We start from the raw sequence: 27,401 nt of genomic DNA on the forward strand, positions 1-27,401 counted from the left end.
TGGGATTCACGGCTAATGGCCATTGATGGGGTTCACGGCTATTGCCCATTGATGATGAGGTTCACTGCCAATTGCCAGTGATGGAGTTCACGACCAATGGCCATTGATGGGGTTCACTGCTCATGGCCATTAATGGGGTTGACAGCTAATGGGGTTCATGGCTAATGACCATTGATGGGGTTCGCTGCAAATGGCCATTGATGGGGTTCGCTGTCATTGGCCATTGATGGGATTGACTGCCAATGGCAATTGATGGGGTTCACTGCCAATGGTCTTTGATGGGGTTCGCTGCCATTGGCCATTGATGGGATTCACTGCCAATGGCAATTGATGGGGTTCACTGCCAATGGTCTTTGATGGGGTTCACTGCCAATGGCCATTGAATGGGGTTCACTGCCAATTGCCATTGATGGGATTCACTGCCAATGGCCTTTGATGGGGTTCACTGCCAATGGCCGTTGATGGGGTTCACTGCCAATGGCCCTTGAAGGGGTTCACTGCCAATGGCCATTGATGGGATTCACGGCTATTGCCCATTGATGATGGGGTTCACTGCCAGTTGTCAGTGATGGAGTTCACGGGCAATGGCCAGTGATGGGGTTCACGGCTATTGGCCATTGATGATGGGCTTCACTGCCAGTGGCCAGTGATGGGGTTCACGGCGAATGGACATTGATGGGGTTCACAGCTAATGTCCATTGATTGGGTTCACTGCTAATTGCCATTGATGATGGGCTTCACTGCTAATGGCCATTGAATGGGTTCACTGTTCATGGCCATTGATGTGATTCACTGCCAATTGCCATTTATGGGATTCACTGCCATTGGCCATTGATGGTATTCACTGCCAATGGCCATTGATGGGGTTCACTGCCAATGGTCTTTGATGGGGTTCGCTGCCATTGGCCATTGATGGGATTCACTGCCAATGGCAATTGATGGGGTTCACTGCCAATGGTCTTTGATGGGGTTCACTGCCAATGGCCATTGAATGGGGTTCACTGCCAATTGCCATTGATGGGATTCACTGCCAATGGCCTTTGATGGGGTTCACTGCCAATGGCCGTTGATGGGGTTCACTGCCAATGGCCCTTGAAGGGGTTCACTGCCAATGGCCATTGATGGGATTCACGGCTATTGCCCATTGATGATGGGGTTCACTGCCAGTTGTCAGTGATGGAGTTCACGGGCAATGGCCAGTGATGGGGTTCACGGCTATTGGCCATTGATGATGGGCTTCACTGCCAGTGGCCAGTGATGGGGTTCACGGCGAATGGACATTGATGGGGTTCACAGCTAATGTCCATTGATTGGGTTCACTGCTAATTGCCATTGATGATGGGCTTCACTGCTAATGGCCATTGAATGGGTTCACTGTTCATGGCCATTGATGTGATTCACTGCCAATTGCCATTTATGGGATTCACTGCCATTGGCCATTGATGGTATTCACTGCCAATGGCCATTGATGGGGTTCACTGATCATGGCCATTGATGGGGTTCACTGCCAATGACCATTGATGGGGTTCACTGCCAATGACCATTGATGGGGTTCACTTCCAATTGCCATTGATGGGGTTCACTGCCAATGACCATTGGCGGGGTTCACTGCCAATGACCATTGATGGTGTTCACTGCCAATGACCATTGGTGGGGTTCACTTCCAATTGCCATTGATGGGGTTCACTGCCAATGGCCATTGATGGGGTTCACTGCCAATGACCATTGATGGGGTTCACTGCCAATGGCCATTGATGGGGTTCACGGCTATTGCCCATTGATGATGAGGTTCACTGCCAATTGCCAGTGATGGAGTTCACGACCAATGGCCAGTGATGGGGTTCACTGCTAATGGCCATTGATGATGGGGTTTGCTGCCAATGGCCAGTGATGGGTTCATGGCTAATGGCCATTGATGGGGTTCACGGCTAATGGCAATTGATGGGATTCACTGCTCATGGCCATTGATGGGGTGCACAGCTAATGTCCTTTGATGGGGTTCACTGACAATTGCCATTGATGATGGGGTTCACTGCTAATGGCCATTGAATGGGTTCACTGCTCATAGCCATTGATGGGGCTCACTGCTCATGGCCATTGATGGGGTTCACTGCCAATGGCCACTGATGGGGTTCACTGCCAATGGCCATTGATGGGGTTCACTGCCAATGGCCATTGATGGGAGTCACTGCTCATGGCCATTGGTGGGGTTCACTTCCAATTGCCATTGATGGGGTTCACTGCCAATGACCATTGACGGGGTTCACTACCAATGACCATTGATGGGGTTCACTGCCAATGACCATTGATGGGGTTCACTTCCAATTGCCATCGATGGGGTTCACTGCCAATGGTCATTGATGGGGTTCACTGCCAATGGCCATTGATGGGGTTCACTGCCAATGGCCATTGATGGGGTTCACTGCCAATTGCCATTGATGGGATTCACTGCCAATGGCCTTTGATGGGGTACACTGCCAATGGTCATTGATGGGGTTCACTGCCAATGGCCATTGATGGGGTTCACGGCTATTGTCCATTGATGATGAGGTTCACTGCCAATTGCCAGTGATGGAGTTCACGACCAATGGCCAGTGATGGGGTTCACTGCTAATGGCCATTGATGATAGGGTTTGCTGCCAGTAGCCAGTGATGGGATTCACGGCTAATGGCCATTGATGGGGTTCACGGCTATTGCCCATTGATGATGAGGTTCACTGCCAATTGCCAGTGATGGAGTTCACGACCAATGGCCATTGATGGGGTTCACTGCTCATGGCCATTAATGGGGTTGACAGCTAATGGGGTTCACGGCTAATGACCATTGATGGGGTTCGCTGCCAATGGCCATTGATGGGGTTCGCTGCCATTGGCCATTGATGGGATTCACTGCCAATGGCAATTGATGGGGTTCACTGCCAATGGTCTTTGATGGGGTTCGCTGCCATTGGCCATTGATGGGATTCACTGCCAATGGCAATTGATGGGGTTCATTGCCAATGGTCTTTGATGGGGTTCACTGCCAATGGCCATTGAATGGGGTTCACTGCCAATTGCCATTGATGGGATTCACTGCCAATGGCCTTTGATGGGGTTCACTGCCAATGGCCGTTGATGGGGTTCACTGCCAATGGCCCTTGAAGGGGTTCACTGCCAATGGCCATTGATGGGATTCACGGCTATTGCCCATTGATGATGGGGTTCACTGCCAGTTGTCAGTGATGGAGTTCACGGGCAATGGCCAGTGATGGGGTTCACGGCTATTGGCCATTGATGATGGGCTTCACTGCCAGTGGCCAGTGATGGGGTTCACGGCGAATGGACATTGATGGGGTTCACAGCTAATGTCCATTGATTGGGTTCACTGCTAATTGCCATTGATGATGGGCTTCACTGCTAATGGCCATTGAATAGGTTCACTGTTCATGGCCATTGATGTGATTCACTGCCAATTGCCATTTATGGGATTCACTGCCATTGGCCATTGATGGTATTCACTGCCAATGGCCATTGATGGGGTTCACTGATCATGGCCATTGATGGGGTTCACTGCCAATGACCATTGATGGGGTTCACTGCCAATGACCATTGATGGGGTTCACTTCCAATTGCCATTGATGGGGTTCACTGCCAATGACCATTGGCGGGGTTCACTGCCAATGACCATTGATGGTGTTCACTGCCAATGACCATTGGTGGGGTTCACTTCCAATTGCCATTGATGGGGTTCACTGCCAATGGCCATTGATGGGGTTCACTGCCAATGACCATTGATGGGGTTCACTGCCAATGGCCATTGATGGGGTTCGCGGCTATTGCCCATTGATGATGAGGTTCACTGCCAATTGCCAGTGATGGAGTTCCCGACCAATGGCCAGTGATGGGGTTCACTGCTAATGGCCATTGATGGGGTTTGCTGCCAGTGGCCAGTGATGGGTTCATGGCTAATGGCCATTGATGGGGTTCACGGCTAATGGCAATTGATGGGGTTCACTGCTCATGGCCATTGATGGGGTGCACAGCTGATGTCCTTTGATGGGGTTCACAGACAATTGCCATTGATGATGGGGTTCACTGCTAATGGCCATTGAATGGATTCACTGCTCATAGCCATTGATGGGGCTCACTGCTCATGGCCATTGATGGGGTTCACTGCCAATGGCCACTGATGGGGTTCACTGCCAATGGCCATTGATGGGGTTCACTGCCAATTGCCATTGATGGGATTCACTGCCAATGGCCTTTGATGGGGTACACTGCCAATGGTCATTGATGGGGTTCACTGCCAATGGCCATTGATGGGGTTCACGGCTATTGTCCATTGATGATGAGGTTCACTGCCAATTGCCAGTGATGGAGTTCACGACCAATGGCCAGTGATGGGGTTCACTGCTAATGGCCATTGATGATAGGGTTTGCTGCCAGTAGCCAGTGATGGGATTCACGGCTAATGGCCATTGATGGGGTTCACGGCCATTGCCCATTGATGATGAGGTTCACTGCCAATTGCCAGTGATGGAGTTCACGACCAATGGCCATTGATGGGGTTCACTGCTCATGGCCATTAATGGGGTTGACAGCTAATGGGGTTCACGGCTAATGACCATTGATGGGGTTCGCTGCCAATGGCCATTGATGGGGTTCGCTGCCATTGGCCATTGATGGGATTCACTGCCAATGGCAATTGATGGGGTTCACTGCCAACGGTCTTTGATGGGGTTCGCTGCCATTGGCCATTGATGGGATTCACTGCCAATGGCAATTGATGGGGTTCACTGCCAATGGTCTTTGATGGGGTTCACTGCCAATGGCCATTGAATGGGGTTCACTGCCAATTGCCATTGATGGGATTCACTGCCAATGGCCTTTGATGCGGTTCGCTGCCAATGGCCGTTGATGGGGTTCACTGCCAATGGCCCTTGAAGGGGTTCACTGCCAATGGCCATTGATGGGATTCACGGCTATTGCCCATTGATGATGGGGTTCACTGCCAGTTGTCAGTGATGGAGTTCACGGGCAATGGCCAGTGATGGGGTTCACGGCTGTTGGCCATTGATGATGGGCTTCACTGCCAGTGGCCAGTGATGGGGTTCACGGCGAATGGACATTGATGGGGTTCACAGCTAATGTCCATTGATTGGGTTCACTGCTAATTGCCATTGATGATGGGCTTCACTGCTAATGGCCATTGAATAGGTTCACTGTTCATGGCCATTGATGTGATTCACTGCCAATTGCCATTTATGGGATTCACTGCCATTGGCCATTGATGGTATTCACTGCCAATGGCCATTGATGGGGTTCACTGATCATGGCCATTGATGGGGTTCACTGCCAATGACCATTGATGGGGTTCACTGCCAATGACCATTGATGGGGTTCACATCCAATTGCCATTGATGGGGTTCACTGCCAATGACCATTGGCGGGGTTCACTGCCAATGACCATTGATGGTGTTCACTGCCAATGACCATTGGTGGGGTTCACTTCCAATTGCCATTGATGGGGTTCACTGCCAATGGCCATTGATGGGGTTCACTGCCAATGACCATTGATGGGGTTCACTGCCAATGGCCATTGATGGGGTTCACGGCTATTGCCCATTGATGATGAGGTTCACTGCCAATTGCCAGTGATGGAGTTCACGACCAATGGCCAGTGATGGGGTTCACTGCTAATGGCCATTGATGATGGGGTTTGCTGCCAGTGGCCAGTGATGGGTTCATGGCTAATGGCCATTGATGGGGTTCACGGCTAATGGCAATTGATGGGGTTCACTGCTCATGGCCATTGATGGGGTGCACAGCTAATGTCCTTTGATGGGGTTCACTGACAATTGCCATTGATGATGGGGTTCACTGCTAATGGCCATTGAATGGGTTCACTGCTCATAGCCATTGATGGGGCTCACCGCTCATGGCCATTGATGGGGTTCACTGCCAATGGCCACTGATGGGGTTCACTGCCAATGGCCATTGATGGGGTTCACTGCCAATGGCCATTGATGGGAGTCACTGCTCATGGCCATTGATGGCGTTCACTGCTCATGGCCATTGATGGGGTTCACTGCCAATGGCCTTTGATGAAGGGGTTCACTGCCAATGGATGAACAGGCTGGGTCTCTGTTTGAAAAATCATCATTATAGGCAGTCCCTCGGAATCGAGGAAGACTTGCTTCCACTCTGAAAATGAGCATCTAGGTGGCTGAACAGTCCAATACGAGAGCCACAGTCCCTGTCACAGGTGGGACAGATAGTCATTGAGGGAAGGGGAGGGTGGGACTGGTTTGCCGCACGCTCCTTCCGCTGCCTGTGTTTGGTTTCTGCATGCTCTCGGCGATGAGACTCAAGATACTCAGCGCCCTCCCGGATGCACTTCCTCCACTTAGAGCGATCTTTGGCGGTCCTCAAGCTTGAAAAAAGAAGGCTGAGGGGTGACCTATTTGAGATCTTTAAAATAATGAAAGGTTTTGATCGAGTGGATACAGGGAGACTATTTCCTCTTGTGGGGAAGAGCATAACTAGAGGCCGTCAATATAAGATAGTCACCAATAAATCCAATAGGGAATTCAGAAGAAACTTCTTTATCCAGAGAGTGGTGAGAATGTGGAACTCGCTGCCACAGGGAGTGGTTGAAGCGAATAGTATCGATGCATTTAAGGGGAGGCTAGACAAACATATGGGGGAGAAGGGAATAGAGGGTTATGTGGATAGATTTAGATGAGGAAAGACGGGAGGAGGCTTGAGTGGAGCATAAACACCGGCATGGACTGGTTGGACTGAATGGCCTGCTTCCGTGCCGTATATCCGGTGTAATCCTGTGCTTTATTTTGTGACACCACAGCTGATGATATCTCCGCTTCATTTGGAGTCCAAAGGCAGTTTGAACCAGAAGGACCGCTGGTGAGTGGTGGGGCGGGGGGGGGGGTGCCTGAGGGGGGCCCGGGTGTTGATGGGCGGGGATGGAATGGGGGTTTGTGTGTGTGATGGGGTTTGGGGGGGTGGGGGTGGGGTGATGAGGTTTGGGGGTGTGTGATAAGGTTTGGGGGGGGGGGTTGTGATGGGGTTTTAGGGGGGCTTGCTGTTGTTTAATGGGCTGCATTTCCTCCCCCTCACTCGAGTGGCTGGAGTCTTTGTGTCTGTCTCTGTCTCTCTGTGTGTCTCTGTCTCTCTCTCTCTGTCTCTGTGTCTGTCTACCTCTCTGTTTCTGAGCAGTCATTGGCTGTAATTGTCATTCCCCAGGTGAATTCGGAGTTCTACGTGGGCTGGCTGGATTACTGGGGAGTGGAACATTCAACCATTCCCACCCGTAATGTCACCAAAATGCTACAGGATTTACTGGAAATCGGAGCCAATGTCAACATGTAAGAGAATCGCCTGTAATTACGTCCCAAAGGTAGATTTCACACGCTGGCCCCTGACCATTCCCCCCTGAACTCTATGCTCACGCCAGTCCCCCATGCGCGGCACCATCCCACACACGACAGCCCCATTGCCATGCCCCCTGGTCCCACCTTCAGTGGCTGTTGACTTGTCCCTCCCAGTTCCCTCCCCTCCCCCCACCCCCACCCCCGTCCCCCACTCATAGGGGAGACTAGAACTAGGGGACCTAGTCTCAGAATAAAGGGCTTCCCATTTAAAACTGAGATGAGGAGGAATTTCTTCTCTCAGTGGGTTGTAAATCTGTGGAATTCTCTGCTCCAGAGAGCTGTGGAGGCTGGGTCATTGAATGTATTTAAGGTGGAGATAGACAGATTTTTAAGCGATAAGGGAATAAAGGGTTATAGAAACATAGAAAATAGGTGCAGGAGTAGGCCATTCGGCCCTTCGAGCCTGCACCACTATTAATATGATCATGGCTGATCATTCAACTTCAGTACCCCATTCCTGCTTTCTCTCCATACCCTCTGATTAATTTAGCCGTAAGGGCCACATCTAACTCGCTTTTGAATATGTCCAACGAACTGGCCTCAACAACTTTCTGTGGCAGGTTCACAACTCTAGGTGAAAAAGTTTCTCCGCATCTCGGTCCTATATGACTTACCCTTTATCCTTAGACTGTTTTCTCCTGGTTCTGGACTTCCCCAACATCGGGAACATTCTTCCTGCATCTAATCTGTCCAGTCCCGTCAAAATGTTATACATTTCTATGAGATCCCCTCTCATTCTTCTAAATTCTATAAGCCTAGCCGATCCAGTCTTTCCTCATATATCAGTCCCGCCATCCCGGGAATCAGTCTGGTGAACCTTCGCTGCACTCCCTCAATAGCAAGAATGTCCCTCCTCAAGTTAGGAGACCAAAACTGCACACAATATTCAAGGTATGGTCTCACCAAGGCCCTGTACAACTGCAGCAAGATCTCCCTGCTCCTATACGCAAATCCCCTCGTTATGAAGGCCAGCATGCCATTTGCCTTCTTCACCACCTGCTGTACCTGCATGCCAACCTTCAATGACTGATGTACCATGACACCCAGGTCTCGTTGCATCTCCCCATTTACTAATCTGTCACCATTCAGATAATAATCTGCCTTCCTGTTTTTGCCACCAAAGTGGATAACCTCACATTTATCCACATTATACTGCATCTGCCATGCATTTGCCCATTCACCTAACCTGTCCAAGTCACCCTGCAGCCTCTTAGCATCTTTCTCACAGCTCACACTGCATCCAGCTTAGTGTCATCTGCAAACTTGGAGATATTACATTCAATTCGTTCGTCTAAATTATTAATGTATATTGTAAATAGTTGGGGTCCCAGCACTGAGCCCTGCGGCACCCCACTAGTCACTGCCTGCCATTTTGAAAAGGACCCATTTATTCCCACTCTTTGCTTCCTGTCTGCTAACCAGTTCTCTATCCACGTCAGTACATTACCACCAATACCATGTGCCTTAATTTTGAACACTAATCTCTTGTGTGGGACCTTGTCAAAAGCCTTTTGAAAGTCCAAATACATCACATCTACTGGTTCTCCCTTGTCCACTCTACTAGTTTCATCCTCAAAAAATTCTAGGTTTGTCAAGCAGGATTTCCCTTTCATAAATACATGCTGACTTGAACCAATCCTGTCACTGCTTTCCAAATGCGCTGCTCTTACATCTTTAGTAATTGATTCCAACATTTTCCCCACCACTGATGTCAGGCTGATTGGTCTATAATTCCCTGTTTTCTCTCCCTCCTTTTTTAAAAAGTGGGGTTACATTAGCTACCCTCCAATCCATAGGAACTGATCCAGAGTCTATAGAATGTTGGAAAATGACCACCAATGCATCCACTATTTCTAGGGCCACTTCCTTAAGTTATGGGGAGCGGGCGGGGAAGTGGAGCTGAGTCCATGATCAGATCAGCCACGATCTTATTGAATTGTGGACCAGGCTCGAGGGGCCAAAAGGCCGACTCCTGCTCCGATTTCTTATGTTCTTATGTCCCCAGTTAGCCTGCTGTGCTCCTGTTCCCTGTTCTTCCCCCCGCCCCCCAGTTAGCCTCCCGTTCCCCCGTCCCCCCCATTTGGCCTCCCGTTCCCCCCCCCAGTTGGCCCCCCCGTCCCCCCCCACGATTGTCCTGTAGCCGTGGATCGCCCGGATCAGTCTGTGACCGTCGGTAGTTTTTGTTCTCTGGCTGTTATTTTTTTCTCTCTCTTGGAGCACCTCCGTTATCTTTCCAGGTACATGTTCGAGGGCGGGACTAACTTCGGATACTGGAATGGTGAGTCTCGGATCGCGAGTTCCTGGTGATTCCGGCAGCTGGGAAGTGGGCAAGGTGGTTTGGGATCCATGGACAGAGTGCTTGTTAATGAATGTGGGTGCAATCCGCTGCAAGGTTCTCTTTAAACATGAGAAAAATGTTTAAAGTACTTATGGAAAATATCGAAGGTAAAAATGCTAAACTGGGGAAGAGGTAATTTTGGTGGTCTAAGAAAGAGCGAGCACAGGGAGGTCAGGAAAGGCGATTGTAGGTGAAGCAATATCGGAGCAATGGGGGGCATTCAAGGAAGAGACAGTTCATAGAAACATAGAAAATAGGAGCAGTAGTAGGCCATTCGGCCCTTCGAGTCTGCACCGCCATTCAATATGATCATGGCTGATCCTCTATCTCAACACCATATTCCCGCTTTCTCCCCATACCCCTTGGTGCCTTTTGTTTTTAGAAATCTTAAATATATTCAGTGACTTGGCCCCCACAGCCTTCTGTGGTAGAGAATTTGGGTACAAACTGGGAACATTTTTTGAAGGGACAAAGTAGAGCATCCAAAACTAATACACCCTGGATGACAAAGGAAATAAAAGTTAAAATAAAACCGAGAAAGGAGGCTTATGATAAATGTCAGGAGCAAGATTCATTAAATAACCAGAAAGATTATGGAAAGTACAGGAGGGAATTGAAAAAGTTAATACGGGAGGCAAATAAAGGTTATGAGAAACGATTAGCAGGCAACATTAAATTCAACACTGGAACATTTTATAAACATATGAAGTGTAAGCGGTTTGCTAGGGAAAAAGTTCAGCCTATTAAGGACCTAAAGGGAAATCTTCATGTAGAGGCAGAGGACGTGGCTAAAGTATCAAATGAGTACTTTGCATCTGTCTTCACAACGGAAGTAGATAAGTACATAAGAAATAGGAGCAGGAGAAGGCCATTTGATGGTGACGGGAAGCAGAGGGTGAGGGCGGTGGGTGACAGGAGGGTGAGGGCGGTGGGTGATTGGAGGGTGAGTGAGTTGGGTGACAGGAGGGTGAGGGCGGTGGGTGACAGGAGGGTGAGGGTGGTGGGTGACAGGAGGGTGAGGGAGTTGGGTGACAGGAGGGTGAGGGTGGTGGGTGACAGGAGGGTGAGGGTGGTGGGTGACAGGAGGGTGAGGGCGGTGGGTGACAGGAGGGTGAGGGTGGTGGGTGACAGGAGGGTGAGGGAGTTGGGTGACAGGAGGGTGAGGGCGGGGGGTGACAGGAGGGTGAGGGTGGTGGGTGACAGGTGGGTGAGGGAGTTGGGTGACAGGAGGGTGATGGAGTTGGGTGACAGGAGGGTGATGGAGTTGGGTGACAGGAGGGTGAGGGTGTGGGCGGTGGGTGACAGGAGGGTGAGGGAGTTGGGTGATCGGAGGGTGAGGGAGTTGTGTGACAGGAGGGTGAGGGAGTTGTGTGACAGGAGGGTGAGGGGGGATGATCGGAGGGTGAGGGAGTTTGGTGACAGGAGGGTGAGGGAGTTGGGTGACAGGAGGGTGAGGGAGTTTGGTGACAGGAGGGTGAGGGAGTTTGGTGACCGGAGGGTGAGGGAGTTGGGTGACAGGAGGGTGAGGGAGTTGGGTGACAGGAGGGTGAGGGAGTTGGGTGACAGGAGGGTGAGGGAGTTGGGTGACAGGAGGGTGAGGGAGTTTGGTGACAGGAGGGTGAGGGAGTTGGGTGACAGGAGGGTGAGGGAGTTGGGTGACAGGAGGGTGAGGGAGTTGGGTGACAGGAGGGTGAGGGTGACAGGAGGGTGAGGGAGTTGGGTGACAGGAGGGTGAGGGAATTGGGTGACAGGAGGGTGAGGGTGACAGGAGGGTGAGGGAGTTGGGTGACAGGAGGGTGAGGGAGTTGGGTGACAGGAGGGTGAGGGAGTTGGGTGATCGGAGGGTGAGGGAGTTGGGGGACAGGAGGGTGAGGGAGTTGGGTGACAGGAGGGTGAGGGAGTTGGGTGACAGGAGGGTGAGGGAGTTGGGGGACAGGAGGGTGAGGGTGTTGGGTGATCAGAGGGTGAGGGAGTTGGGTGACAGGAGGGTGAGGGAGTTGGGTGACAGGAGGGTGAGGGAGTTGGGTGACAGGAGGGTAAGGGAGTTGGGTGACAGGAGGGTGAGGGAGTTGGGTGACAGGAGGGTGAGGGAGTTGGGTGACAGGAGAGTGAGGGTGAGGGTGTTGGGTGACAGGAGGGTGAGTGAGTTGGGTGACAGGAGGGTGAGGGAGTTGGGTGACAGGAGGGTGAGGGAGTTGGGTGACAGGATGGTGAGGGAGTTGGGTGACAGGAGAATGAGGGTGAGGGTGTTGGGTGACAGGAGGGTGAGGGAGTTGGGTGACAGGAGGGTGAGGGAGTTGGGTGAAGGAGGGTGAGGGTGAGGGTGACAGGAGGGTGAGGGTGAGGGTGACAGGAGGGTGAGGGAGTTGGGTGACAGGAGGGTGAGGGAGTTGGGTGACAGGAGAATGAGGGTGAGGGTGTTGGGTGACAGGAGGGTGAGGGTGTTGGGTGATCAGAGGGTGAGGGAGTTGGGTGACAGGAGGGTGAGGGTGTTGGGTGACAGGAGGGTGAGGGAGTTGGGTGACAGGAAGGTGAGTGAGTTGGGTGACAAGAGGGTGAGGGAGCTGGGTGACAGGAGGGTGAGGGAGTTGGGTGACAGGAGGGTGAGGGAGTTGGGTGACAGGAGGGTGAGGGAGTTGGGTGACAGGAGGGTGAGGGAGTTGGGTGACAGGAGGGTGAGGGTGTTGGGTGACAGGAGGGTGAGGGTGTTGGGTGACAGGAGGGTGAGGGAGTTGGGTGACAGGAGGGTGAGGGAGTTGGGTGAACGGAGGGTGAGGGAGTTGGGTGAACGGAGGGTGAGGGAGTTGGGGGACAGGAGGGTGAGGGAGTTGGGTGACGGGAGGGTGAGGGAGTTGGGTGACAGGAGGGTGAGGGAGTTAGGTGACAGGAGGGTGAGGGAGTTGGGTGACAGGAGGGTGAGGGAGTTGGGTGACAGGAGGGTGAGGGAGTTGGGTGACAGGAGGGTGAGGGAGTTGGGTGACAGGAGGGTGAGGGAGTTGGGTGACAGGAGGGTGAGGCAGTTGGGTGACAGGAGGGTGAGGGAGTTGGGTGACAGGAGGGTGAGGGAGTTGGGTGACGGGAGGGTGAGGGAGTTGGGTGACAGGAGGGTGAGGGTGTTGGGTGACGGGAGGGTGAGGGAGTTGGGTGACAGGAGGGTGAGGGAGTTGGGTGACGGGAGGGTGAGGGTGTTGGGTGACGGGAGGGTGAGGGAGTTGGGTGACAGGAGGGTGAGGGAGTTGGGTGACAGGAGGGTGAGGGAGTTGGGTGACAGGAGGGTGAGGCAGTTGGGTGACAGGAGGGTGAGGGAGTTGGGTGAACGGAGGGTGAGGGAGTTGGGTGACAGGAGGGTGAGGGAGTTGGGGGACAGGAGGGTGAGGGAGTTGGGTGACGGGAGGGTGAGGGAGTTGGGTGACGGGAGGGTGAGGGAGTTGGGTGACAGGAGGGTGAGGGAGTTGGGTGATCGGAGGGTGAGGGAGTTGGGTGACAGGAGGGTGAGGGAGTTGGGTGACAGGAGGGTGAGGGAGTTGGGTGAACGGAGGGTGAGGGAGTTGGGGGACAGGAGGGTGAGGGAGTTGGGTGACAGGAGGGTGAAGGAGTTGGGTGACAGGAGGGTGAGGGAGTTGGGTGACAGGAGGGTGAGGGAGTTGGGTGAACGGAGGGTGAGGGAGTTGGGTGACAGGAGGGTGAGGGAGTTGGGTGAACGGAGGGTGAGGGAGTTGGGTGAATGTTTGTCAGACTGGGAGATTTGCAGTGATGTTCCCCAAGGGTCAGTTTTGGGTCCATTGCCCTTAACAATTTTTATAAATACCTAGACTCGGGTGTAGGGAGCAACATTATAAAATTTGCAGATGATACACAACTTGGCATAGTAGTCGACAGTGACGGGGATAGTTGTAGACTTCAGGGCGACAGGCAGGTTGGTGAAATGGGGAGGAGCGTGGCAGATGGAGTTCAGTGCGGAAACGTATGAAGTGATGCACTTTGGGAGGACTAACATGGCATGAATTGGAACGTGTGGATGAGCAGCGCGACCTCGGTATCCATATACACAAATCCTTAAAGGTGGCAGGGCAAGTTGATCAGGTGATTAAAAATACCATATGGTTTACTTGGGTTTATAAATCAAGGAATAGAATTATGAAAGCACAGAGATCATGCTCGAACGTTATAGCCGTGAAATTCGGCACCGGAGTGCCGTCCGCCTTGCTTCCACCCATTTGCGGCGTTGCCTGCGCTGTTCGCCATCTCGGTGAGGGCCATAGAGTCTGTGATAGTGCGGGTGGTATGTGCATGTGCGGCAGTAGGCTGATGGCGATGCTGATTTTATGCTGCCATTTTTGTTGCCGCTGCTCCGTGCAAAGGCCTCTCCTGAACACGCACCGCCAATCGTGCGTTCAGCCGCATGAGGCATCCTCTCCACCAGCGCTATTTACAGGGATACATCCAACTGGCAGCCAAGTAGATTATTGCTCTTGTACTGGCTCTTGCAGAGTTTGTCGGAGGACTGGGTTGCTGGAAGTCCACTAAAAAGACGTTAATGTGCAGGGAATGCTGCTGGACTTTGGGAAAGCCTCTGAGAACACCACTTGCCCCCAGTCACGGGGGCTCTAGTTGCAGCATTACAGGGAGATGAAGCAGAGGCAGCAAAGGCAAGCTGCTCGCACGGCAAGGAGGCCTTACCTACATGGGGTCTTGCTGTACCTGCATACTAACCTTTTGTGTTTCATCCACAAGTACCCCCAGGTCCCGCTGTACTGCAGCACTTTGCAATCTTTCTCCATTTAAATAATAACTTGCTCTTTGAATTTTCCTGCCAAAGTGCATGATCTCACACTTTCCAACATTATACTCCATCTGCCAAATTTTTGCCCACTCACTTAGCCTGTCTATGTCCTTTTGCAGATTTTTTGTGTTCTCCTCACACATTGCTTTTCCTCCCATCTTTGTATCGTCAGCAAACTTGGCTACGTTACACTCGGTCCCTTCTTCCAAGTCGTTAATATAGATTGTAAATAGTTGGGGTCCCAGCACTGATCCCTGCGGCACCCCACTCATTACTGATTGCCAACCCGAGAATGAACCATTTATCCCGACTCTCTATTTTCTGTTCGTTAGCCAATCCTCTATCCATGCTGTTAGTGAAATAACTTATTCACCGGAATACGGAGAGACGCCGTGGACTCGCAGTTACAGCAGCCGACTTCTCGTTTAAGCAGAGTGGAGCACAATTATTTATACATTGAAGTAAACAAGTATAGAAGATCTCATTATTGTACAGAAAATCTCATTATTGATAAGAAATCGCCTGACCCACGAGTCTTAGAACTGCCACTGCCTTTGTCTGTCTGCATAACGTCTGTATGTGATTATACGGTTAAATGGTTTATGCTAGAGTTTGACCTTATCCCCAGATGTGCAACTGGGGATTTTCCACTCCCTGCTGCCAAGCTGCCATTTGTCTGATTTCCCAGCAAGCTCTATTTACTCCAACAGTCCCTCCTGTGGTTCATGGGGACAGGAGGAAGCTCCCTCTGAACCATTTTGCCCTGGACCCTTCTGCTGCTGTAGTTCCTCTCGCCACCTCTTCTGGTGTTTTGCTTGATGTTCAGCATGTATGGGGTTCGCCAATCCTGCGATCCCCTGCTCTCAGGCTGTGGTGGTCCTTTCTTGTGAGTTTGTTAGCAATGTTGGAGTAACGGGATCCGGGCTGGATCACTTGTCGATATTCCACGGCAGTTGCTGGGACTATCGTTTCTCCCATTCTGGCACAACAGCACTTTACCAGCATAACCAAGAGATACAGCACTATTATGACAATAACAATTGTAACAAATCCCTGCAATGATCCTATTGATCCCAACCAGCCGGTCGCCCATCCCCACAGGGAGGAATCCGGCGTTTGTCGAGCCTTTGCTGCCTCTGTTTGGATGTGGTTAGCTAAATCGTGGATAGTCTCCGAGCTATCTGGGATGTAAGTACAACACTCTCTTCCAATTATCGCACATGTGCCTCCCTTCTCGGCTAAGATAAAGTCTAGAGCCATCCTGTTTTGTAAAACCATTGTGCATATTGCCACGGTTTCGGCGCTTGTGCCTTCCAGCGCTTCAGCCGTATCATTGGCAACCTCTTCGAGTAGGGAGGCCAGGAGGTTTATTTCGTTGATTGCTCAGGCAGCACCATAGGAGGGTGCTATGATAGCAAAGAATCGGGCGGACTCACTCTCTTTTTGCCAAATGAGGGTGTTGTGTCAAAGACCTCAGATGGTGTACGTATGGGACCACGTAAGCCAGGTAGCAAGACCCGGTGCACTTCAGTGGTAGCCAGGGTTATGCCTAATGGCCACAGACAAAGTATGTCCCATTATATGGGCTGTATCGTGTTACCACCTCAGGGGCCCATGCGTCAGTCAGGTTGCTACCATCCGTAAGGTTCTGGAATATTATGCGACTATTATCAGCGTCGTCAGTTACGTTAAAATACTGGGAGCCCTTACTACGCCCCATTGTTTGCCCTCCAGTCTGGATTCTAATGAAACACACCGACCCGAGTGGTTCCCCTATTCCTGAGGTATTAGTAAGAACCAGGAACGGGGGGCTGACAATTTGTATTGTACTTGGGGATGGTCCCATCCTGTGAAGGTTTTTAATGGGTGGCCTGCTTGTTCCCATTCTGCCGCACTTCCCTTCATACTAACTATATACCTTCCACCCCAGGTGGCTAGACTTCCTTCGCTTGTCTCATCCACGGAGGAGGCGTTCTGGTTGATGTCCCATTCCGCCACCTCCGATAAGTTGGGCAGTATGGTCCTCAGCGGAATACCTCCCTTAGCGTGACTTGGGACATATGCACATACCCAGCAGCTTGACAAATTTTTAGCTTTAGCATACATATATGACATATACAAGAAGGTGTTAACATGTAATTCCCGTTTTCTCCGGAGGGCCGTACCTTCTCCCCATTGGCTAACGCCGAGGAAGCAAAACACAGATAAAGTGGACAGCACTTTCATTCTCATTGTTACTTATTACTCTACACTTTAACAATCTCCCAAACCCGTGCGCAACGTGTTGATAGAAGATGTGTCAGGGCCTTCCTGTCAATGGTAATAACGAGGTTTGTTAAGTGTTAGGGCTCATATACTTTAAGCTAGGACCAATGTTTCCATTGTCCCTTTCGCTTAATGTCCACACACACACAAGTATCACTGCTAAGCACGACCTCATCGGGTCCTATCCATTTCGGGGCGAAGCCCGGTTTTCCCGGTATGACCTTGACCATTACCCTTGTCCCCGCCGGGGGTACTTTAGGGAGAGTGGTCAACTTAAGGTTATCATCTCTTTCCTTTTGGTCAGAACGAACCGTTTTCCTCATATCTGCCAATTGCTGACTCAACTCGATGAGGTAGGTTCGCATTCTATCTTTCAATGGGCCCACCTCCGTTCCTCCCGTGGCGATGCCCTCGGGCAGCAACATTGCCCGTCCGGTTATCAGTTCATACCGGGTAAATCCGGTAGTGCGATTAGGGGTCGCTCTTAATTTCATTCGGATTATAGGCAACACATCTACCCAGGTTTGTCCGGTGTCCCGGATGGCCTTCCCCAGAGCCAATTTTAATGTTCTATTCATTCGTTCTACCATACCCGAGCTCTGAGGATGGAAGGGAATGTGGAACCTTTATCCTATTCCCAATAATTTACAGACTGTTTTCATTACCGATCCCGTAAAGTGTGTGCCCTGGTCTGAATCTATTTGCAATGGTACCCCCCATCGCGGAATTACCTCCTCTGCCAAGATTTGTGCCACGGTAGTTGCCGTGCAGTTTCTCGTTGGAAAGGCTTCTACCCAACGGGTGAATTGGTCTATCACCACCAAGCAGTATTGTTTTCCCCGGGAAGCTGGGAGGGGCCCAGTGAAGTCTATCTGGACGTTTTCCCAAGGTCCCCGCGGGTGTGGCTGATGTGACACCCGGACCTGTACCGGTTTTCCACTATTGTGCTGTGCGCATATAATACATCTATGGTAATATCGGCCGACGTCCGGCCTCAACCCCGGCCACCTCCAGTCTTTCATAACCGTAGTTGCCATTGGGACTGGTGCGGTCTGGCTCGCGCCATGGTGTAATTCCATTAACATCTGCGTTATACAGGACGGTGCTACTACTCTCCTGTCTTTCCTCCACACGTGGTCCGCTTCCAGTTTTGCTCCTTTCTGTGCCCATTCCCCTTTCTCGGCGGCGGGGATGTTAGCATGAAGCTGTACTATATTTATCCTTTCCTGTTCTACTCTTGCGGCCGCCACTTGTTCCACCCGTTCCGACTCTAAGGCCGTCAGCCGCTTGGTTACCCTCCTGTTCTTTCGTCCTAACCTTTTGGTGTGCCTTAATCTTTATAACTGCTGCCTGTGTCGGTTTACTTGAGGCTTCTAATAGGTTCCTAACTCTTACTTGATGCTTAACGGGCTCTCCCCCTGTGGTAATAAAGCCCCTGTGTCCCCATGCGGTCATATAGTCATGCACTCCCCCAAATGCGTACCGACTGTCCGTATAAATGTTTACGGTTTTTCCTTCTGCTTCAGTGCTTCCGTGAGGGCCACCAGTTTGGCTACCTGAGCCGACAGGCTCCCATCTATTCGTCCCGATCTCTCAACGTCTAAGTGCCCGTTCACCACAGCCCACCCAGTCCGCGGGGCCCCATCTATATAGTTACGTGACCCATCTACGTAGAAGGTGAACTGCGGATTCTCCAGCGGTACATCCTTCAGCCTTCCCATGTTCACTTCCTCATCCACTTCCTCACATTGATGGGGACTACCTTCTCCCATCATCCCCTCTGCTGGGTTCTCCCCCGTGTCTCTGATTATCTTGACTGACTGATCGGCGGGTAGTAACACTGCCTCCCACCTTGCCCGGCGCATGTTAGAGACGGACCTCAGCCTTCCAATGTTTAACATTCCCACAATGGTATGTTTGGTATTTAGGATTTAGGCGGCTACACATCGCGATAGTCCCTGTTCTACCGGCGACATCTTAGTCGAGTAATATGCCACTGGGCTCTTTCTATCCCCATGATCTTGTGCCACTACTGCTGTGTAAAATCCAGCATGATTGTTACAGAATATGTGGAATGGCTTTCGCATATCCGGCAATCCCAGTCTGGGTGCTGTAATGAGGGCCCGTTTAAACTCCATATAGGCTTCCTGTTGTTTCAGGCCCCATTCTACCTCCGACGTGGCCGGAGGGGAGCCCCTCACTAATGCCTGTATAGGTTCGACTATTTCTGCAAAACTGGGAATAAAACTCCGGCTGTAACTAAAAAGACCCAGGACCTTCCCCACCCCTCCTTACAGAGACAGGACGAGGCATTCGTTCTATGGCACTCCGCCGGTCTCCGGGCATGGTTCGTTGTCCCTGCGGCAACTGTTGTCCGCGGTACGTGACCTGGGCCAACCCTATCTGTGCTTTCTGTGGATTTCCCTTAAACCCGCCCTCCAGCAGTGCTGGCAATACCACGACCAGCACAGCGGCCTGCCCCCTTTCATCCTCTGAAGCGATTAGGAGGTGGTCTACATATTGTAAAACCGTCCTGTGGTACGGTGCCGGGTCTACTTTTTCTAATAACGCGCTCATGGCCCGGTGGAAGATGACTGGACTATTGTGAAATCCCTGTGGGAGTCTTGTCCAGGTATATTGCTTTGCCCCGACTGTGAAGGCGAACTTGTCCTGAGCCGTCCGGTCGAGGGGGATAGACCAGAACCCATTTGCTATATCTAAAACCGTAAAAACCTTATGAGTGGGGCTGAGCCGGTTAAATATTGTGGCCGGGTTGGCCACAATCGGGTGTACCTTCGAGGTGACCTTATTTAGGGCCGTGTAGTCGATCATAAGGTGGTAAGACCTGTCTGGTTTAGACACTGGCCACACAGAGGAACTAGTAGTGCTTTCAGCATGTCTCATTATTTCTCTTTTCTCCAGCTCCTTAACTATCTCTTTAACCGCCTGTTCTGCTTCTGTTTTAATGGGGTACTGTCTGTGGGCGGTATGGGCTGGTCCCTCGACTGTAATGGGCGGCATAACCACCTCTCCGGTATCTTGCTTGTCCTTAGCCCAAACTGCGGACAAGGCACTACATACTGCTCGATAGATTCCCTTAATCTTTGTCCAATCTTGTGACCAAAATTGCACACTGCCTACCTTGGCTGTATGGCGGGTATATTTGGTGAGATGTGTCCTGGCCCCATTTGCTTCCGGCCAGTGCAATTTAGACGGTCGGGCATCTATCAAGAGGTTAAGGTCCCTCATGAGGTCGAGCCCCATGATGGTACCCTCGTTATTCCTACACACATAGAACTGTGCGGGTATTATTTTCCCATCTATTTCTACCACCTACACTGTGCTTTTGTACGCGTGGACTCATTCTCCTCCTAAGCCCACTATCACTATTTTATCCTTGGTTAACGGGAGGGGTATGTTGGTAATAGAGACCGAGCATCCTGTGTCCACTAACATTTCACACTGTCGGCCCCCTATTAGTGCAGACACATACATTCGTTCATCTGACCCTCCTTCCCCGGGGGCCGCAGACCCTCAATAGCTGCTCCCTGACTTCAAGGTATTCCAGGTATTTGCGGTACTCATCGCTACCTATTTGTTGTTCGAGGGTCCCAGGGGCCGATGTTTTACTGGCCTCGGCCTGTCCCGCCCAACATTTCTCCGCTAGGTGTCCCACCCTTCCACAATTCTTGCAGAAAGGTTTCGGGGCTTTACAGGCCTTTGCCATGTGCCCGGCCTTACCACAATTAAAACAGGTTCGGGGTCGGGTACCCTGCGCCTGTCCCGTCACCCCTTCTCTCTTGTTTTGTAGTTGGGCCCCCATGTTCTCGCTTTGCCCCTTGGCCATCTACGTTACTAGCCCGCCGTACTACATCATCATAGGTGGCGGCAACCACCCCCATTATCAAAACCTTTTGGTGTTCGGATGATAATCCCTCCTTAAACATTTGGACAAAGGCTGGCTCATTCATTGTGGCATTTGGCTGTCCTGATGAATCCTCATAGGCGGCGAACACTCGTTCCCCGTATTCTGACACCTCCTCTCCCTTTATCTGTCATCATATTCCCCCAATTAGTGGGAGCTGCCCCGAGGACGGTTTGGACGGAGGCCTTAAAGGCAGCAAAAGGTGCCCATTGGGCAGCTCTGTCTGCCGCCAGGACAACAGTCGAGGCCCAAGTCCCGTCCCGATAATTTGCATTAGCCTGGGCTCTCCACCGATCCTTCAGGCACTTGGCCCTGACCAGTTGATCGATGTCCCTAGGGTGTAAATCATGTACATCCCAGGTCTCGTCAAGGGCCTTCCAAAATTCTATGTTATTGCTCCTTGGTTTCAGAGACCCAAGGTCCTTCAGGATGGTTTGTTTCTCTAATGGCGTAAACGCGGTATATTTCCCAGTTGGGTTTTACTGCAGTTCCCCCCCTTCTCACTGGAGCTGCTTTTATTTCCGTGACACCGTCACCCCCTTCTCCGTTCTGACCCTCCATTTCCGGAGGGGCCGACGCCACGGGATATATTGGCGCATATGGGGGCGGTGTTTCTCAGCCGAACATTTCTCCTGCTGCACATGACCTATTTGGGGTACCGGTTACATTTTCCAATTGTTTCTCTAATTCTCTGATTCTTTTTGTTTTATATCTATCGTTTTCTTCCGCTATTTCCTGTAACTGTATATATGCTTGGGCCAACATTATCCCTGCCTTTTTTGTTCTATCTTTCTTCTGTTTTTCCCACCAGTCCCGTTGCTCCGGGAGTGGTTTGGACGGATCCCACCCGTCCCGATTCATTTTCTCTCTCACTGTCTTTCTTTCTTGTGGTTACAGGTCATATTTAGTTACAGTCATGTATAGCATGGTAAGATACAGTTATGTACAGTGGTGTGAGATACATGACAGTCATGGTTCATCAGTCACTGAAGGTGGGCATGCAGGTGCAGCGGGCAGTGAGGAGGGAAGTGGTATGTTGGCCTTTGTAGCTGGGGGATTTGAGTATAGGAGCAGGGAGGTCTTGCTGCAGTTGTGCAGGGCCTTGGTGGGGCCTCACCTGGAGTGTTGTGTGCAGTTTTGGTCTCCTGAGGAAGGACGTTCTTGCTATTGGGGGAGTGCAGCGAAGGTTCACCGGACTGATTCCGGGGATGGCTGGACTGACATGTGAGGAAAGACTGGATCAACTGGATCCTTTATTCACTGGAGTTTAGGGTGAGGGGGGACCTCGTGGAAGTGTATGGGATTCTGACGGGACTGGACGGGTTAAATGCGGGAAGAGTGTTCCCGATGTGGGGGGGGGGGCGGAACCGGGGGACATGGTCTTCGGATGGGAGGGTGGGCCATTTGGGACTGGGATGAGGAGAAACGTCTTCACTCGGGGGGTTGTTGACCTATGGAGTTCCCTGCCACAGAGAGTTGTTGATGCCGGTTCAGTGGATATATTCAAGAGGGAGTTAGATATGGCCCTTACGGCTAAAGGGATCAAGGGGTATGGAGAGAAAGCAGGAAGGGGGTACTGAGGGAATGATCAGCCATGATCTTATTGAATGGCGGTGCAGGCTCGAAGGGCCGAATGGCCTACTCCTGCACCTATCTTCTATGTTTCTATTTTCCTCCATAAACCATCTGGTCAAGGATCCTGACGGCCCCGAACTAAATGTAGAGTCCTTATCTGCCATCGTAGTACGTCTACTACCTCACTTATGTCCTAGTGGGTCCCGCTTAGCTAGCTGGGACGCCTACTATAATCCGTCGTCAGAGGTGCCTCACTTGTAAACCCCCACTTTCCAGGTCTCTCAGAGGTGTCTCACTTGTAAACCCCCACTTTCCAGGTCTCTCAGCGGTGTCTCACTTGCGACTAATATGTGGCACATCACGGACCTATTTAACATTTAGTCTTCTGCAAATAAGAAACAATACAGTTACGGAACCGTGGGTCGCGACCTATATAAACCGTTTAAGTCACAAACCCACTCCCTTAGTCCGTTGGATCCGTCCGAGTGACCTACTCACCAGTCCCACGGTGTCAATTTATTGATGGTCAGAAATGTGACCCCTTGCCCGGTACCGCGGGCCTAGGTGGAGAGAGTCCTCGACACGGATCCTGCCGACTACGCCAAATTGTTAGTGAAATAATTTATTCCCCGGAATACGGAGTGAGCTTTGCGAATCATAAACGGTTTATTAAACAGAGCGCTCTGAGATAGACGCCGTGGACTCGCAGTCACAGCAGCCGACTTCTCGTTTAAGCAGAGCAGAGCACAATCACTTATACATTGAAGTAAACAAGTATAGAAGATCTCATTGTACAGAAAATCTCATTATTGATAAGAAATCACCTGACCCACGAGTCATAGAACTGCCACTGCCTTTGTTTGTCTACATGACGTCTGTATGTGATTATACGGTTAAATGGTTTATGCTAGAGTTTCCACTCCTTGCTGCCAAGCTGCCATTTGTCTGATTTCTCAGCAAGCTCTATTTACTCCAACAATGCTAATATATTACCCACAACTTTTATCTTGTGTAGTAACCTTTTATGTGGCACCTTGTCAAATGCCTTCTGGAAGTCCAAATACACCACATCCACTGGTTCCCCTTTATCCACCCTGTCCGTTACATCCTCAAAGAATTCTAGCAACTTTGTCAAACATGACTTCCCCTTCATAAATCCATGCTGACTCTGACAGACCGAATGCTGCTTTTCCAAATGTCCTGCTACTGCTTCTTTAATAATGGACTCTAACATTTTCCCAACCGCAGATGTTAGGCTAACTGGTCTATAGTTTCCTCTTTTTGTCTGCCTCCTTTTTTAAATAGGGGCGTTACATCTGCAGTTTTCCAATCTGCTGGGACCTCCCCAGAATCTAGGGAATTTTTGTAAATTACAACGAATGCATCCACTATCCCTGCCGCTACTTCTCTTAAGACCCGAGGATGCAAGCCATCAGGTCCAGGGGATTTATCTGCCTTTAGTCCCATTATCTTACTGAGTACTAACTGCTTCGTGATTGTGTTAAGTTCCTCCCCCCTATTATTCTTGATTATCCATTGTTGGGATATTGTTTGTGTCCTCTACCGTAAGATTGAGACAAAATATTTGTTCAGAGTTTCTGCTTTACGTGGTGGGCTGCTGCAGCCCCCACAACTCGGCCACCTGACGGCACAACTGTTGCCACCGCGGGTTCGCCGACCAGCTCGGGAAGAGGCGGCCTGAAAATCCACATTCTGGGCGGGCTGCCCATGAGCGCATCATCAAACTGCTTCCCCTGAATGAAACCCCAGATCCCCATTGCTCAACACTTCCCCACCTGACCACCCTTCGGAACATCACACTGTCCTCTTGGCCACGATGCTGAAATGAAAGCCACCACAAAACAAACATTCCAAACCAAATTTATAAATCATTCAATCCAATACTAAATAACAAAGTCAACGAATTACCCTTGTGAATTTCCTTAGTGTCTGTCTTTGCTCTTATAAAGTGTCCTACAAAATCTGTCCTGGGAGGACAGACACACCAACATTAGACCAGGCCAACATCCCCAGCATCGAAGCACTGACCACACTGGATCAGCTCCGCTGGGCAGGCCACATTGTTCGCATGCTCGACACGAGACTCCCAAAGCAAGCGCTCTACTCGGAATTCCTTCACGGCAAACGAGCCAAAGGTGGGCAGAGGAAACGTTACAGGGACCACCCTCAAAGCCTCCCTGAAAAAGTGCAACATCCCCACCGACACCTGGGAGTCCCTGGCCAAAGACCGCCCTAAGTGGAGGAAGTGCATCCGGGAGGGAGCTGAGCACCTCGAGTCTTGTCGCCGAGAGCATGCAGAAACCAAGCACAGACAGCGGAAGGAGCGTGCGGCAAACCAGTCCCCCCCTCCCCTTCCCTCAACCACTGTCTGTCCCACCTGTGACAGGGACCGTGGTTCCCGTATTGGGCTGTTCAGCCACCTAAGGACTCATTTTTAGAGTGGAAGCAAGTCTTCCTCGATTCCGAGGGACTGCCTATGAAGATGATGAAAGTGTTGCCCCAGTGGCTGCAGCATGGCTGGTAGAAAGCTTCTGACTTTGCGTGGGGGAGACTGTGGATGGCCTTGCAGGACAACTTCGAGCAGCTCTGGGCCGAGAAGGGCCGGCTGCGGACTGCATCACCTCGGCTCGGGCGGCAGCGGTCTGGGCTGGCTGGCTGGTAACGGCAAGGGCACTGGCAGAGTGGCATTGGTGCGAGGACAAATGGTGTCACCCTGAGAGAGGACAGCAGGTTCGTGCTCCATGGAGACGCTGCCACTCCCCCCGGATCGGCGTCTCAGCAATCCCCATAATCTGTTGGAGGAGAGATTTCCGGACTGCTGAGACACCCTGCAAGCCCCTTTCCACACTGGTAAACCCAGCCACGATGGCAGCAGTCTGAGCTTCCACTGCAGCAGCCAGATGTTGGGTGGCTTCCGCTTGTGCTGCAATGGAAGCTGAGACCAAGCTGTCAGACTATGTATCACTGTTGGGTCAAAGCGCTAATGGAGTTGCCCATCACTTCCATCCTGGAAAGGATGGGCTCCAGGTTCTGCACAAAGCCCTGTGCAAGGTTGAAATCGGACCGTCCATGCTCCTTGACTGAAGAGAGGCTCTGTGATGGCCTGCTATTGTACCAAGCATTTCCCCCTGGCCTGGCTGCAGCCCACTTGTGCTCGGTACTCCCCATGTGCTGATCCCGGCTCTCTGTTCTACCCGCTATAGTATGCACAGTGCCAGTCTCTGAGCTGGTGCCTGTGCTTCAGATCGAGTCTCCATCACTCTCCTCTGGTTCTTCCTGCAGTGGCTGGGATGCTTGGAGTTCTTGGGTATAAGTGGGAGGGTAAAGGGAGTGGGACTGGGGAAAGTGTGGAAGTGAGAGAGCGAAGGGGGGTGGAAGTCAGGGGGCAGGCTATGGGATGTGGGGGGCCAATGGGGGGGGCCATGGGTGACGATGGGAATGGGGGGTGGGGAATGAGGGGGCGATGGGGAATGGGTGGGCGATGGAGGGTGGGCGATGGGGAATGGGTGGGCGATGGGGAATGGGTGGGCGATGGAGGATGGGTGGGCGATGGGGAATGGGTGGGTGATGGGGAATGGGTGGGCGATGGAGGATGGGTGGGCGATGGGGAGAGGGTGGGCGATGGGGAATGGGTGGGTGATGGGGAGAGGGTGGGCGATGGGGAGAGGGTGGGTGATGGGGAGAGGGTGGGCGATGGGGAATGGGTGGGCGATGGGGAATGGGTGGGCGATGGGGAGAGGGTGGGCGATGGGGAGAGGGTGGGCGATGGGGAATGGGTGGGCGATGGAGGGTGGTGGGCGATGGGGAGAGGGTGGGCGATGGGGAATGGGTGGGCGATGGGGAATGGGTGGGCGATGGAAGGTGGGTGGGCGATGGGGAGAGGGTGGGCGATGGAGGGTGGGTGGGCGATGGGGAATGGATGGGCGATGGGGAATGGGTGGGCGATGGAGGATGGGTGGGCGATGGAGGGTGGGTGGGCGATGGGGAATGGGTGGGCGATGGGGAATGGGTGGGCGATGGAGGATGGGTGGGCGATGGGGAATGGGTGGGCGATGGGGAATGGGTGGGCGATGGGGAATGGGTGGGCGATGGGGAATGGGTGGGCGATGGGGAATGGGTGGGCGATGGGGAATGGGTGGGCGATGGGGAGAGGGTGGGCGATGGAGGGTGGGTGGGCGATGGGGAATGGGTGGGCGATGGGGAATGGGTGGGCGATGGAGGATGGGTGCGCGATGGAGGGTGGGTGGGCGATGGGGAATGGGTGGGGGATGGGGAATGGGTGGGCGATGGAGGATGGGTGGGCGATGGGGAGAGGGTGGGCGATGGGGAATGGGTGGGCGATGGGGAGAGGGTGGGCGATGGAGGGTGGGTGGGCGATGGGGAATGGGTGGGGGATGGGGAATGGGTGGGCGATGGGGAGAGGGTGGGCGATGGAGGGTGGGTGGGCGATGGGGAATGGGTGGGGGATGGGGAATGGGTGGGCGATGGAGGATGGGTGCGCGATGGAGGGTGGGTGGGCGATGGGGAATGGGTGGGGGATGGGGAATGGGTGGGCGATGGAGGATGGGTGGGCGATGGGGAATGGGTGGGCGATGGGGAATGGGTGGGCGATGGGGAGAGGGTGGGCGATGGAGGGTGGGTGGGCGATGGGGAATGGGTGGGCGATGGGGAGAGGGTGGGCGATGGAGGGTGGGTGGGCGATGGGGAATGGGTGGGGGATGGGGAATGGGTGGGCGATGGAGGATGGGTGGGCGATGGGGAATGGGTGGGCGATGGGGAATGGGTGGGCGATGGGGAGAGGGTGGGCGATGGAGGGTGGGTGGGCGATGGGGAATGGGTGGGGGATGGGGAATGGGTGGGCGATGGAGGATGGGTGCGCGATGGAGGGTGGGTGGGCGATGGGGAATGGGTGGGGGATGGGGAATGGGTGGGCGATGGAGGATGGGTGGGCGATGGGGAATGGGTGGGCGATGGGGAATGGGTGGGCGATGGGGAGAGGGTGGGCGATGGAGGGTGGGTGGGCGATGGGGAATGGGTGGGCGATGGGGAGAGGGTGGGCGATGG

At 52.4% G+C, this 27,401-nt stretch overlaps 1 protein-coding gene across 3 annotated transcripts in view; it reads left to right on the forward strand.

The window, feature by feature from the left end:
* Positions 1 to 27,401, forward strand: part of glb1l (galactosidase, beta 1-like) — a 329,883-nt gene that overhangs the window by 285,928 nt on the left and 16,554 nt on the right. For all 3 annotated transcript variants that reach the window (XM_070875176.1, XM_070875177.1, XM_070875178.1), the window contains 3 exons: positions 6,845 to 6,903; positions 7,243 to 7,364; positions 9,668 to 9,708. In XM_070875176.1, the coding sequence (XP_070731277.1) occupies positions 6,845 to 6,903; positions 7,243 to 7,364; positions 9,668 to 9,708 (222 nt within the window). The remainder of the gene's footprint in view (positions 1 to 6,844; positions 6,904 to 7,242; positions 7,365 to 9,667; positions 9,709 to 27,401) is intronic.

This window comes from Pristiophorus japonicus, chromosome 3 (genome assembly GCF_044704955.1).
Source record: "Pristiophorus japonicus isolate sPriJap1 chromosome 3, sPriJap1.hap1, whole genome shotgun sequence".
Taxonomy (NCBI): domain Eukaryota; kingdom Metazoa; phylum Chordata; class Chondrichthyes; family Pristiophoridae; genus Pristiophorus; species Pristiophorus japonicus.